The sequence below is a fragment of the Aulonocara stuartgranti genome (assembly GCF_965226115.1).
Source record: "Aulonocara stuartgranti genome assembly, chromosome: 20".
Classification (NCBI taxonomy): Eukaryota; Metazoa; Chordata; class Actinopteri; order Cichliformes; family Cichlidae; genus Aulonocara; species Aulonocara stuartgranti.
The window spans coordinates 2,022,601-2,036,969 of NC_138956.1; the positions used below are offsets into that span (position 1 = coordinate 2,022,601).

At 40.5% G+C, this 14,369-nt stretch overlaps 1 protein-coding gene across 1 annotated transcript; it reads left to right on the top strand.

Annotated features, from left to right (window-relative positions):
- The first annotated feature begins 48 nt into the window (after positions 1 to 48).
- Positions 49 to 9,649, top strand: znf740b (zinc finger protein 740b). The gene is made up of 7 exons (XM_082519100.1): positions 49 to 180; positions 1,896 to 2,045; positions 2,212 to 2,445; positions 2,619 to 2,747; positions 2,838 to 2,967; positions 5,766 to 5,884; positions 7,479 to 9,649. Exons 2-7 carry the CDS (start codon positions 2,001 to 2,003, stop codon positions 7,626 to 7,628), a joined length of 807 nt encoding a protein of 268 aa, XP_082375226.1. The 5' UTR covers positions 49 to 180; positions 1,896 to 2,000; the 3' UTR covers positions 7,629 to 9,649.
- Positions 9,650 to 14,369: the final 4,720 nt, after the last annotated feature.

Sequence of the window (14,369 nt, forward strand, 5' to 3'; positions counted from 1 at the left end):
CTTACAGTTATGGCCGCAAATCTGGGTCACTCCGCTTCGGTCACGTGTCTTGGCGTACGACCAATCAGGACTCTCCCCGGGGAGCACTTCCGGTGGTGTTTCCTGTCAGTGTTTGTAAACTGAGAAAAAATTGGAAGTGCGACAAGAAATATTAATCTTCAGCACTGTGAAAAGCGAAAGGTAAGCGGTCGAGTGTGCAGCACGTCGCTCGCGGCTCTGTACACGTTTTATTTCTGGTGCCCGTGTGTTTGGAGCAGTTGTAGCTCGCGAGGGCGGCGTTATTTTGAGGTCGGCGCGGAGCCTGCACGCCCTGCCTGTTGTTGTGCTGTCCGGGGCGGGGGGTGGGGTGGGCGCTCACTCACACAAGAGTTGTCCCAAAATCCAACTCCGGGCTGGCTAGCTGCTTTCTGCTTTCGGTTCATTCAGCGGGGACTCTCAGCGTGCGGCACACTTTCATACAGACCCCCGCGGAAATACACAAAGCTGTCTGTCCCGTGTCCCGTGACCCCAGTGGAAAAATAAACCTCTTACTTTCTCTCCCCCCCCCCAAAAAAAGCTGGGATACGTTGCTAGCTAACTGCTGCTAACTGTTTGATCTTTGTAAGATCGATCAGAGAATAAACCCACCAGCTTACAAATGAATCGCAAAACAAAGCGTTTTCCAATAATAGATGTGGTCGAATCAATTAAAATAAAAATCTCTGCCCGTATTATGGAGTTTTCTGTATGGGTGGGTTTGGGTCGTCGAAACAGCCCCCTTTACATTACCATAATAGATCATGCAGTAATCGTGCCATTTATTGTGCATGTTTGTATGCATTCATCATTTAAGTACTTCTAGCACCAGCTTTTGACCTGACTGGGAAGCTGCTGTATGTATTTTATTATCTAATACACGAGTATTAAATGCAGGTAGAACAGACAAGAAAGGAGGGTAAGAGAGCAGGACAGCACACAGGGTTCAAGGCAGACTGGAACCTAAGCCACTGCATATACATATACCCCCCCAAACCCAATGAGCTATACCGACCTCCTAGTAGCTTGGTTTTTACAGTATTTATGGCCTTTACATGTATGACAGAAGCAGCGTCATTCATAGCCTTTGTAATCAGTAATGCATATACTATTATATATTGTACATATATTTATTAGTCTCAGATTTAGCCATTCTTATATTTTGCTTGTTTTACGTTACTGTATTTTGCACAACTCTGTTGCTTGTGAAGCTCGCACACAAGAATTTCACTCACATGTACTGTACCAGTGTACCTGCACATGTGATGTGACAATAAAAGTGATTTGATTTGATTTAATAGCCACATTTGTGTGTAGGGTTTTCAAGACTAATACTTATATCTTGTTATTTTAAAATTCATTTTAAAACATCCGCTGATATTAATTCTCACAAACACACAAAACATAATCAGATTTAAACATATTTTGATAAATGTAATTATTTAAAAATCCACACTGATTTAACGTGTTTGTAATGTGATTTCTAATTTTCTCTGTCATGTGCATGAAAAAGACTTTCAAACAAATTCCTGCTTCATTTAGGATGTTTTTTTTATTACTGCAGCTGTATGAGGTAGATACAGGTGTGTGTTTCATTACACTTGGACTAAAGTGCATTGCAAACCATTTAAAAAGAAGCATCATTTCTATATTCAACTATTGTCATTGAAGGATTTGTTTGGTTAATGAATTATTTACACAGTTGCATTGTGCATAACGAGCTTTTTCCTCATCTCCATCATTTTTCTCATTTTACCTTTTATTGTTGTGTTTTCTGTCAGCCATGTACCGAGCAACTGGTGCTTTCCTGTCTGATAGACAGCACGTATTAAAGCTGCACATACATTTTTAGTCATATATGCATATGCCTTTATTTTCAGACTTTTGCCCCTGATGATTTTGGAGGGTGTAGTCTCATCTGTCACCCCTCATCCCGAGTGAAGCCCCTCTGTCCCCACAAACACACACGCATTCAAAGCACGGCGATGACACACCATTCCAGCAATTCTGTTCGAGACCATATGAAATGGGTCAGTGGAAGTCTCTTCATCTCAAGATCACGATCATGGTTTTATCGTATGCATGTATCCGTTACTCCCATTGTTCAGTCCCCCTCTCCTTCCTTCTGATGCCTCGCTGCGTGAGGAGTCCTGCAATCTCCTCTTTTTCAAAACGACATTTTGCTTGTATTGTCAGGCTGGGTTGCTGGGCTGCGAGGCAGTGCTGTCCAGCATGGCCCTAATGCAAGCCAACAACATCCCAGGCCAAAAGAAGATGATGTCACCCTTGGGTCAGGGGCAAAGGACCAGTCCTGAAAGCCACCAAACCCACTCGCAGCATAGCCAGAACCACCACAGCCACCAGGTGCACCATGGACAGCCACATCACAGCCACATGGGCCATCCATCAACTGGGAGCTGCCCACCCCTGGTGAGAGATGCGTCTTTATTTTGCATGGAGAAATAACTCACTTTAAGTCTGCTGATGTTATTTCACAGTTTTGCTTTTATAAGCCAATTTAAGTCGTTGGTTGACAAATGTACACAGGTTGCAAAGCAGCATTTAACAGAAGCCTGTTGTCACGTTTTTTCATCTTTCAAAAGCTCATCCGGAAAGATGGAGATTATCATACATCAAGGATAATTGAGGGAAAGGGCATGCAGGCAAACCAGAATATGCAGCCCAAGAAGAAACACAAAAAATCCGGTTTAGCCAACAAAGTAAAAGTGGAGGTAAAGAAAGGTTAAAATTATACTGAAATTAGAAAGTGAACAGACTGTTGCTCTTAAGTTAATTTCATCTAATTGTCTTCACGTTTATAGCATTTAGTTCCATCAGTTGATATGGATGACGACAGCTCATTGAAAGTCCAGAAGAACTTCATCTGTGATCATTGCTATGGAGCTTTCCGGAGCAGCTACCACCTTAAGAGGCATATTCTTACACACACAGGTGAGAACTTACCCTCACCTCTTTACTTCAATTGGACTATTTTTTCCATTTATTTTATGTTTTTTTGTATGTCAACTAGGTAAGTCTTTGTGAGGATGTTGCTCAGAATAAGCTTAAAAACACCCACCAACTTCCTTTATTTTTAGTATTTGCTCCTTTAACCAGTTTTGATGCATTTTCAGAGGTTGGTTGACAAGTTTGTAAAATGTGTCTTTTCCACATTTCTTCTTCTAAGTTTGTATGTTGATCTGAGTTCTGCATTGGTCCTAATTTGTAACTCAATTATAAGACTCATACTAAAGTAATGTGCAAAAAATCTTGCCATCATTTTCTTTATAATTTGCTTCTGAGGAGCCACGTTTTGTTATAATCTTTTACAATGGGCTATAGAAGGCGGAGCAGTAGTTCTCCAGTCTTTCCAAGTTTTTCTTTGGACATCGATGCTTTTTCACTCATTTTCAGTATAGTCCTCATTAGGGCTGCCACAAACGATTATTTTGATAGTCGACTAGTCACCGATTATTTATGCGATTAGTCGACTAATCAGATCATCATCCACTGGACGTAAAACTACAGCTTATTGCACCAGCAGCATCTGCTCTTATATAACTATCATTAGCTTACAGCTTTAAGCTTTTAAGGTGCTAACTAAAAATAAAGACAAGGTGATAGTTTATTCAATTTTAATGAAATTTGCAGATTGTTTCGGTGAAGTTTAATAAACTCCTTGCTATCTAAAATATAACAGGACACCGGAGTATATTCTCCAGCATCTCACACTTCTGATAATCAGCTGTCTGCTTGACGTTTATTCAGCTGTGTAAAAACTATAACTTTAATCTCAGACAAACCGATTTACTCAGGAACAAATAAAATACTAAAAAAAAAAAAAAAAAGCCAAACAACAACATTTTTAATTTATCTAAGTGACTCATATATATTTAACCTGAGTAGCGAAAGACGGCGGTGGGTTTGAAAACAATTTGCCGGGAGTCCGGTGTTCTCACGGCTCTAGTTAGCCTAGCCCCCGGCTAGCTATCGAGCTAGTGGGTAACAGACGTCTCCGAAAACGTCGGAGCGCTTTTGAAAATATGTGGTGTCCTGATAAACTGAGCAGATATTTGAGGTTTACACAGCTACATTCTCGGCTGAAAATATGTTAAACGTTTATTTTGTGACCCAGAAAGAATAATAAGAGTAACATTAAAACTAACTAGCTGCCGCCATTGTTGGAAACTGAGCTGGGCCGCGCTATGAATTCTGGGACACAGCTGCTTCTTCTTCTTCTTCTTCTTCGGGGTTTAACGGCAGCTGGCATCCTTGTACATGCAGTGCTGCCATCTTCTGTTTCAGTCCGTTATTACACTCTTAAATCCTGCTACTTATTCCTGCGTCTTTTGTGATCTTACAAAGCTTCAAACGACGCGTCGACTATTAAATCAGTCGTCGACGATTTTGATAGTCGACGTAATCGTGACTAGTCGACAAATCGTGGCAGCCCTAGTCCTCATAGTTGATTTTCAGAGGGGTGGGGTTTCTTTCCTTTGTTAAGCCACATAACACTGAGTATGAATCATTAAAGCATGAAAAGGGCATCTAGCTCAAGAATAAACCCCTGTCATGTCTACACATAACAGACAGCTTAGGAAAGAACCAATTTAAATAGTGCCTTTAAAATCATGTCATTTGTTCCCATTTCTTCAGTTGAATCTATTAAAAAAGGCCAGTAATGACACAGCTTGACAAGCATAAAACAGTATTTAGACCAAACAGGTCTTTCCCAAAAAAGTCTATTTACTGAAAAAAATGAGGAAACTGAAAAAGTGGGAAACAAAAGATGGTAGTCCTAAAAATCTATCTGTAGCATACGAACAGTGTTTGAAAGTCATTTCATGAAGAAAATGGAAGACAAATCCAGCGAAGACCTGACACAGGACCCGGCAGATGCATCTGAACCTTCTCTGAACTGTTTGCTGAACAAGAAGTGAAATTGGTGGAAGGCTGGGTGTTGAGATTAGATTCTTTAGGAGGGCGAATGGAGAGAAAATGCTGTGATATGTCAAATCAAACAAGAGCTACACTGAAAATCAGAGGCAACAGGACTTATGGAGTAGTTAATCCATATTTGAAATTGTTGTTTCAAATTGTCATCAGAATGTACAGAGTAGGTCACAGAGAGGTCAACAGAGTGTCTGAAGCTATCTTTAACACACAGTGGAGGCTCTGTCATGGTTTGGGGCTGCGTTTCAGTCACTGCTGTTGCAGATCTCCTTAAAATTGATGGAATTTTGAAAGCAGAGAAGTAACATCAGATTTTGATCCACCATACAGTACCATCTTAAAATGATCTCATTGGTAGTGGCTTCAATAATCCCAAACTGACAGCCAATGCAGTAAAAGCACAAAAAACGCACAATGCAACACTGTCAGTCTCGGATTGGCCTCAACATTACTGACGCAGTGTGGATCATGTTGACAGCGAACGGAACAAAAAGCAGCCAACATCCAAAGCAGAGCTTTGTGTGTCCTTGAAGAAGAAGACTGCATAAAGAAATGACAAGAGTGCTTGTCTAAGAGAGTTCAGTTGAAAAAAGCTGGTCATATCTAATATCAATTATTAAGCTCATTAGAATTGCCAAAAGTGTGTTTTTGCCTTCTATGTTTTTGTTTGCACCCCTTTTCTCATCAAAGAGGTGTCTCCAGACTTTAACGCAGTAATTTAGATTTAGATGTCTTTTGTGAAATCAGCGATGATTAAATTCATTTTCCCCGTGTGTGGGTTTTGTTTTGTTTTCCAGGGGAAAAGCCATTTGCGTGTGATGCTTGTGATATGCGGTTCATTCAGCGTTACCACCTGGACAGGCACAAGAGGGTGCACAGCGGAGAAAAGCCTTATCAGTGCGATCGCTGCCATCAGGTTATTCATACTTTTTTTTTTTTCACTAATATACTTGGTGTACTTGAACAGATCCTGCATTAAGAGATTTTCAGCTTGTCTCAATCACTCCAACAACAGTGGATTGCAGATGTATTGGTGGACATGGCACTGCATGTGCCCGCTGTGTTGAAACAAAAACGAACACAGAAAAACAAAATAGAAATATTTTAGTTTTAAGCTGGAAAAACAAAAATTACCAAGGGAGGGGGCCTAAAGGAAGCAATCAAACAATGTTTAGGGTGCATAATCTGTAATGTGGGCAGTGCAAGTGAAAAACTAGCCATATGCTGCTAATTTATCTATCTTTGCTCCTCTTTATATTTAAAATCGGTTGTGCATGGAAATTAGAGCAGGGCGATATGACCAAAAATATTTATCACGATATACATTTGAAAATTTCCGATAACGATGTAACTGACGATATAATTGACACGAGACAAAATACTTTACAACTCCACAACTTTATTCGTGCAAAAAAAAAAAAATCAATGTATTTTCACTTAAACAAGCAGCTGTTTATGTGCATTAAAGTTATATAAAATTGTAACAGTGCAAACTCCTCGCTGACAGTTTAACCAAAAGGCATTTCCAGTGGAAACTGGCCGACATATCCTCAGCATAACCATGTATAACATCCACAAAACTTAAAAAGAGGTTATACACACACAATACGGTAACATTATGTTGAAGCACAGTACGTATCACTCCGCGAGGCTCCGCCTATTATTGCCGTAATGCCCATCAAGCTGTGCGGGTTCGTAGCTTAGCAAAGTCGTACTAAAACATTTGACAGATTTTCGAGCGCCGTGCACATAAAATCGTTTCGAGGTCAGTAAACACAACCAGAGTTCATACATAAGGCACACGGGATTATAAGGGGCTCTGTCGACTTTCAGAAAAATCAAAGGATTGATTTTAAGTGTTCCGCATTTTCCAAACAACACGGTAACAACGACGGCCCGCTAGCATGCGCTACCAAAAATAGTGCTTTGTTGTGTATCTGACGGGGGAAAGCTAAACCAGTTCCACACCACTGAAGCTGCAGCATTTTTACAAACCAGTTCTGGTTCGTCCGTTTCATTCAACGATCCACTTTCGCCCTTCTCATTCTCTGTCGCCGCCATGCTTTTTCCGCCATATGCGTATGAAAACAAAGGCACTGCGCATGCGCGTTTTACCCATATTCTATCGCGATATTTCATTTTCTTATCGATGCCCGACATTATACCGGTATTACCGTGAACGGTATGATATGGCCCAGCCCTAATGGAAATTGAGATTTTCTACAGCACTTGGCATCGACCAGACAGTGTAAGCTTTTCAAGCCATTCGATTCTAAATTCTTATCAGAATCTCAGCCAGTTTCTGTGTGCAGATCTCTACTTGAACCACTTTAGCAACTGTTTTACAAGTGAAGTATTTACCAAGTGGAATTCTTATGGAGGTACACCAATAAATGAGCAACAGAAAAATGACAGACATCACCCAAATAAAACTGCTGGAAATGTACTACCCCACCCTAATTCAAATGCTACTTTGGCTGAAGCCCACATGTTTGTTTGCATTGCTTCAGAACTTCTCACGGACAGACAGGCTTCTGAGACACCGACGGCTGTGTACAGTTGGGATGAGCAAAGAGGAAAGCCAGTACTCCCAGGACTCATCTACCCATCCGGCCTCATGGAGCCCCCTACATCCTTCGAGCAACCGTCTGACTGTCTGACCCTCAACTTCCACATAGAGACCCAACATCAGTCTGCAGCTCAGTAACATCACACCTTGGAGTGGTGACCTGAAAATAGCCCAACTTTTCCACAGCCAACCTTTAGTTTGCTCTCACCAGCTCATAGTGGATTTTTATGGTTTTTTAACCTACTGTCACTTTAGAATCCAGGAAGAAGGCGATTGGGGAACGGACTCATTTGCAGTCACGGACATCGTATTGCGGCAATAAATGAAGATTACACAAAATTTGTGACTGCATGGACAGTCAGCACCTTCCGTGCTTTCAGCCTGCAGTCAACCCCAACTCTGCCTGTTAATTCAAACGAACGGTTCGCTAATGTAGACAGACAGAAAACCATGAAGCATTAAAACGTCCTATTTGTTTTGTGTTTCTTTTGTTACTAATTATGTACCGGCTGCAGCTTATAAGCAAAAGGTCACAGCAGGCTTTCTGTGTGCTGCCTCGAGGAAGTGATTAGTCAGTGAAATACTGTAGGTCGCTAACACACGTGAAGCTAAATTTAATGACCTTTTTGATGCCGCTGATCTAAATGTTAAAGATTGTTGGAGAGGAAAAAAACCATCAAATTAGTCAAACATTTTTACTTTATGTGCCGTATTCTTTCTGTGCACAAGTCTTAAATTAATCAAAATATTTTAATCTGCTGTTCATGCTGTTGTACATCTGGAAAAATAACTACACGTCCCTACTGGTAACCAAAACAAACACTAAAGCTGAATTGGATAGATGGTATCTGTACCATGGCAAACACATTTAGAGTTCTACCTTGTTTTAAAGGCATATGGCCCTAATTGTAAGACCTACACTGGCTAACAGCTGACAGATTTTCGAGGAGCTCCAGTTTTTTTGAAGCTGATGTTTACTGGATGTAGGGATGACCCGTGTGTGGCAAAGAATGAGGTTTTTCTTGACGTGCTTCTGTAAAATGACCTGCCGTATGAATGCATTGTGGTTACGCTCCCTTCCTAGAAACCGCTGTCTTGCCTTTTCCTGTTCAGTGATCAGAGATTGTTCTCACTTTAAGACTTTTATTCCCTTCATTGTATTTTGGTAAATCCTTAGGTTTACTCTTACTTAAATATCTATGAAATATTGTCAGAATCATGCTCGTAATATTTTTTAAATGCAGCTGGATCAACGCTCGAGGCTTTTCACACGAGTGCACTGGGGACCTTTTTCTTCAGCACTTGTGTGAATGGCCCAGGTCAACTAGGTCATAATATAAATTGGCTCTATACAGATTCTCACTGCTGAATTGTGTGTTTGCCTGACTGAGTGTGATCTAAATGCAGTTCCATGTCATTTAACACTGAGCATCTTCAGTGAAGATGACAAGTCGTACTTTGTTGTGGAACTTTGAGGGTCGTTTGTATGTTGATTACTGGCAATATGAAACTTCAGGCCTGTATATTGTGAAGTCACTGGACTGCAGATGTTAGTTCAGTTGTAGATGACTATTATTTAGACGAAAGGTTTTTTTAATAATAGACAGGTAGATCTGTTTCTGTCAGACTTTTAGATATGTGAGAAGAGTTTGGGCCCATTGCTGACTGTCTACTGTTTATGAAGTTAATATATATATATCTATAAATTGTTTTAGGGCTAGAAAATAGCATGTATGGGACCTAAACTCCAAAGGCAAATCAAAGTTTTGATGATGTTTTAACCTTTAGTCTGATCATTGTTATTCTTTATTATAGCTCAATAGGCCATGGTGACTCAGCACGAAGCTTGCTTTTAGGACAAAAGTTTGAAAATGTCACACTTGCCCTTTTAGTGCAGCAGCTGTGATTAGTTAGGATATTTTGTTTTCATTTGCATGTATTTGTTGGAGGATCTTTTGTTCATTTGTTTGGAAAATAATATTTTTTTCTTTATCTGTTTTTATTTTATCAGCCCCTATATTTTGTTATGCCAGGAGTGACATCGAGTCAGTTTCACACTGTAGTGAATGGAGTTTTGGGCCCAAAGTAAAAATAAAGTTGTTTCTTTTTAAACGGGTGGTATTGGTCATATATTTACAGCAAAGGTTCAGAATCAGAATCAGAATACTTTATTCATCCCGAGGGAAATTAGGGCTCGTGGGCGATTTTCTAATAACAGTTTTGAAGGATAGTCTGTAAAGTCTGCTACGTTCATCTGTGTAAGTAATGCAGCAGTTATGTCAGCAGGTGGCAGCCATGACCATGTGAGCGTTTCCTCCCAGCCTGTTCATGGAAATGGAAACAAACCTCAGCACAGTGCTCTGTGTGTTGTTTCAAAGAATGCTGCCTCCTTTACACCAAAAGCGTCGCTTCTTCTGACTTCAGTGTGAAGCTGGCGAACAACAAGAAACCCAGCTGTCAAACACACCGAATCTCAAACATACCAATTACTCAACAAGCAAACGTTTTCTTACACATAAGCATGTAAAACCTGGGCCATAATTTAGTGCGTCTTTACAGAACTCCCTAATGCAAAGACACTGATGGTACCTGCACTGTGTAAAAGTGTTTGGTTTTTGGGGTTTTTTTAGTTTATGGGATGTATTTTAGTAAACGCTCAATGGAGGACGTGTTCAGTGAACCTTATCTGGTGAATATGTCATACAAACATATCTGTGTTTAACACATTTATCAGGCCATCTGTCAGGAAAAAAACAGAAAACCTCGGTTAAATTATTTTACCAAATTTTATAGAAAATGTCAAAGGACCATTTCTAAGCTAAAAATGTTATTTTTATTTGGTAGGCGAATAACAAACTGAATTCATGTTTTTATACCCAAATTTTAGCCGGCACACTGGACTTCTCTCAGAAGTCATAAATAAATCAAAGATTACATTTTTTGTAAAACAAACAAATAGAAAATTCATGGATAACAATAATTAAGTTTCAGCATCATTTAAGAGCTCGTTCATACCGGTGGATTAACCATCACAGAAATGTTTTTCTTTTAATGATTTCGGTAATTACCGATATTGTTGATTCAGTTTAGGGCAGCTGTGGCATAAACCTTATCTGGGGTTAAACTCTGTAAATCATCTGCTTGGAAATTCTGCTTCTTGTAAAAATAAGGTAAAATTTCCCATAAATACACTTTTGGTCAGAGCAGAGTTGGCAAATCAAATTTCAAAACCTGCAGTTTGCAGTGAAGAAATGTGAAATATACAACAGTCGTTCATACAGATGATTTGTTTAACAGATTTCTTCCAAAGGACCCAATCAAATGGACGTAAACGCCTCTGTGGCTTTAGCCAGATTTAAGAGAATGGGGAAGAATTTCTTCCATCCTGCTGCCCTGTAATTCGAGCTGCATGGGTATTGCTACATCAGTTGTACCATAGGAAGTGCAGATCATACCCTTTAGCACCTTCTTTGCTATTGACCAGTTCTTTAATTACACAGCATTAGGATAGGCAGGATGAGATCAGCCTGAAGGCTGCTGGGAGTGTGCGCTTTCCCCCATGGGAGACATCCCCTCCCTCTGCAGACTGATTTACAGCACCCACAGGCCCCCGGCACTTAACAATGGACCTCCTTAAGTGAGGTAGATGGGGAGGAGATCAGAGAGGGGGAGATAACACTCCATCTTCATGCACAAAGTGCTGAAATCATCTAGGTTTGAAATCATCTCTGCACGACAGACTGATCATGGAGTCAGTCCAGAGGTAAAGTGTGGGAGTGCTGCCTCGTCCTCAGTCTGGCTCACTCTATCAGGGAGGAGAGCTCTCCTTAAGACTGATGGCCAGTTCTCTACATGCTCACCTCTCCCCTCAGAGGGATGCAGAAAAAAACATAGGCTTGACAAACTGAAATCTCCCAAACAACCGGTAAATCTCAGCTAACTGTGTATGCCGGGGCTCGTGTCATCACGTAGGTGGTTCAGAGGTTTAGGAAAACAAGTGCTCAGCAGCAGAAAGCCACTGTCTCCTACAAATGTTTGGTTGCCCTCTGATCAAACACATCACAGGCTTGCTGCAAATGACTCAAACCCTCCTAACAATAGCTCCTGCTATCTCCTTCTCCCCGAGGTGTGGGAGAGCCTTTTCATCTCAGGCTTTGATTAATAAAGGAATCGCTGGTTGGTTGAAAGCAACGATCTGCCCCCTACGAACATCCATCATGCGTGTGACAGCCCACCTCTCTGCGTTAATTAGCACTGATATTTAAGCTGTCTGAGGCGTACCATGACTGTCAGCGTGCAGTGCTGCTGCTCATCATTAAAATTTCAATCCCTTTGCCCAGGTTACTCCCATTTTCTGTGACACCTCAGTGAACACGTCCTAAAACGTTCACGCAGAAGCACGGGGCCACGGCAGAAATGTAAAGAACAGCTAAAAAAGACCTTTAAATTACAATAATTCATGACTCTGTTGGTGCACCCTGCCTTTCTCATGCATTTGAGAGTAAAAACATCAATTTGACTTATCACACTCGCTCAGTTATTATTTGATATTACATGAAAGAGTCTGACATTAATCTAAAGTTCTTGTCAAACAACGAGCAAAGAAAGTGTGAATGCATTACTTATTAATGATTACCAAATATTGTAATATTCTCTAATACCAGGAGCTATTATTCAAGAATAAATTATTTATGCAGCCGATTCTTGGTTTATGTTATAACCAAAAGGCATCCTGCACCAAAATGATAACTTCAGCGGGGGCAGAAATAAAGAATTGCTGAATTAAACGAACATTTTTAGTCAAAGGCAGCCATCTTATGCCAATCCATGGACAAAATGGCTTCCAAAACGTACGCAAAGTTGGTGTAGCGGCGTCCATAGGGTGCCAGTGCACGACTCTCACCGTTAACAAAGTCTAGTAACTTGTGAAAGTTAAAAAGGGGTTGTCTGCCCACCTCAAAACGATCTCTCTAATGGGAACGTTCAGTCATGTCATGCTTCATATTGTCCCATATTTAGATGGCTGCCAACTCTTTTTTAATTAGTGCAACTCAACAAGATTAATTAGCCTCGGCACATCATTCCCAGTACTCAAAATACAACACAGAGGAGAAGAGGAGCGAAAGCTTTCACCCGTCTGACGGGTAACGAGGGAAAAGTTTGTATTCAGCCCATGTGTGCGATGATAGATCCGAATCATGAATATTCATACGTGAAAATGAACCCCGGGAACGGTCAGAAGTTGAGAGCTGAATTTTCTAAATTCCCTCATTGCAATATGCAATTAATTAAATAAGAGAAACTGGATGTGGGGTTAATGAAAACAGTTCGACTGCCTGGCAGTTATATGAGTTTCATTTACCAGCCTCGTCTTGGTGGTCCTGGTGTCTTACTGGGACACATGAAACGTGTTTTTAAGGCTTCTAATCAAAACTTGTGCCTGTCAAGTCAAAAATGTCCACTCTGACAAAAAAGGGTTAAGTCACAACTTTGTCTGAGTTCCTAATTGGCAGGCTCGTCCAGTACTGCCAGGACACATCAAATGAAAGATGAAGAGAGCAAAGCGTCCGCTGGTTTCAACAAGAATATAACAGGAATAAATGAATTATATCAATTCAAATATCCTACAGTATGTGCTGCTGATGTTGGTCATCTGCTACAGTGCTTTCAAAGAAAAAGTCAAATGTTGTTCTGTCAGGATATCTTTGTTTGCAAAAAGACTTCCAGTCGTGTGGAAGTCTAAAGGAAAACAACCCTTTTCCTTTAATATCGTTTATCTGAAAATGAGTGCGGCTGGTGTGGAGCGTAGACTGCTTAAAAAGTTTGTGTTTACGGTTTGCTGAGGGAAACTGTAGTGTTTTATTAGCAAATATGAGTGTCGTTGCATTATATAGATTTTATGGATGCATCTTGCTAAAGAAGCTTGCTAGCATTGGCTAATAGCATGACTAATAACTTGATATTTCAACAACAATGAAGATGTATTGAACTGGGGCAAAACGTGACTCATAGCAACTTATACATGATCTCATACATTGAGCAGCATATAGGGCGCCCTGTATGCTGCTCAATGCCAAGAAATGAAGAAATGCCTTTCAGTCTTTTTACAGTTGGGTTTTCCCCCTTTTTCCCCTTTTTTTTGCCAAATGCCTGCCTCGTTTCTCCAAAGGCAAAAAACCTCAGATTTCATGATTTACCATCTCTCCTTCACTCCTTGCAGCAGGTCCAGCAGGTGCCCTGCCTAACACGAGAGGCCTTCAATCTTCTCACACCAGTGAGTCTGTGGTATGTAACTATTACATTATGTGAAAGCTTTTGGTTGCTAGTCATTGTTGACCGTAGAGAAAAACAGTACTAGCTTTGTCTATCATGTCATCCTTCCCAGAGTAATAACAGCATCCTTCTCTTATTCCTCTCTAAGCAGTTAAAATGGTTTAGCTCTGCCGAGGAGCAGACGTGGCAGCATTATAGGTCATGACATGAAATGAAACAATGTAAAATGGCCAATTGCATTAACAACAATCAGAAAGATAAATAAAAATGAATCTGAAAGTATCTGAAAATATGCTCTTTCTAACACCACTACAGTTATCACCTGGAATTATTTTCTAAAACTTGCTCGAGACGTTTACAGATTTGATTGAAAGGTCTAAACAACTGCTTTGATAGATTGCCATGAAAATTGGTACAAATGTCCATGTCTCCCTCACAATGACTAATGACAATTCTGGTGATCTTTTGACATCGTGAACACTGGCAACTCAATCCACTGCTGTGCTTTGGTATAGCCTCAGACTATGTTGTCTCTTTCACTCAAGATCACTGTTTTCTT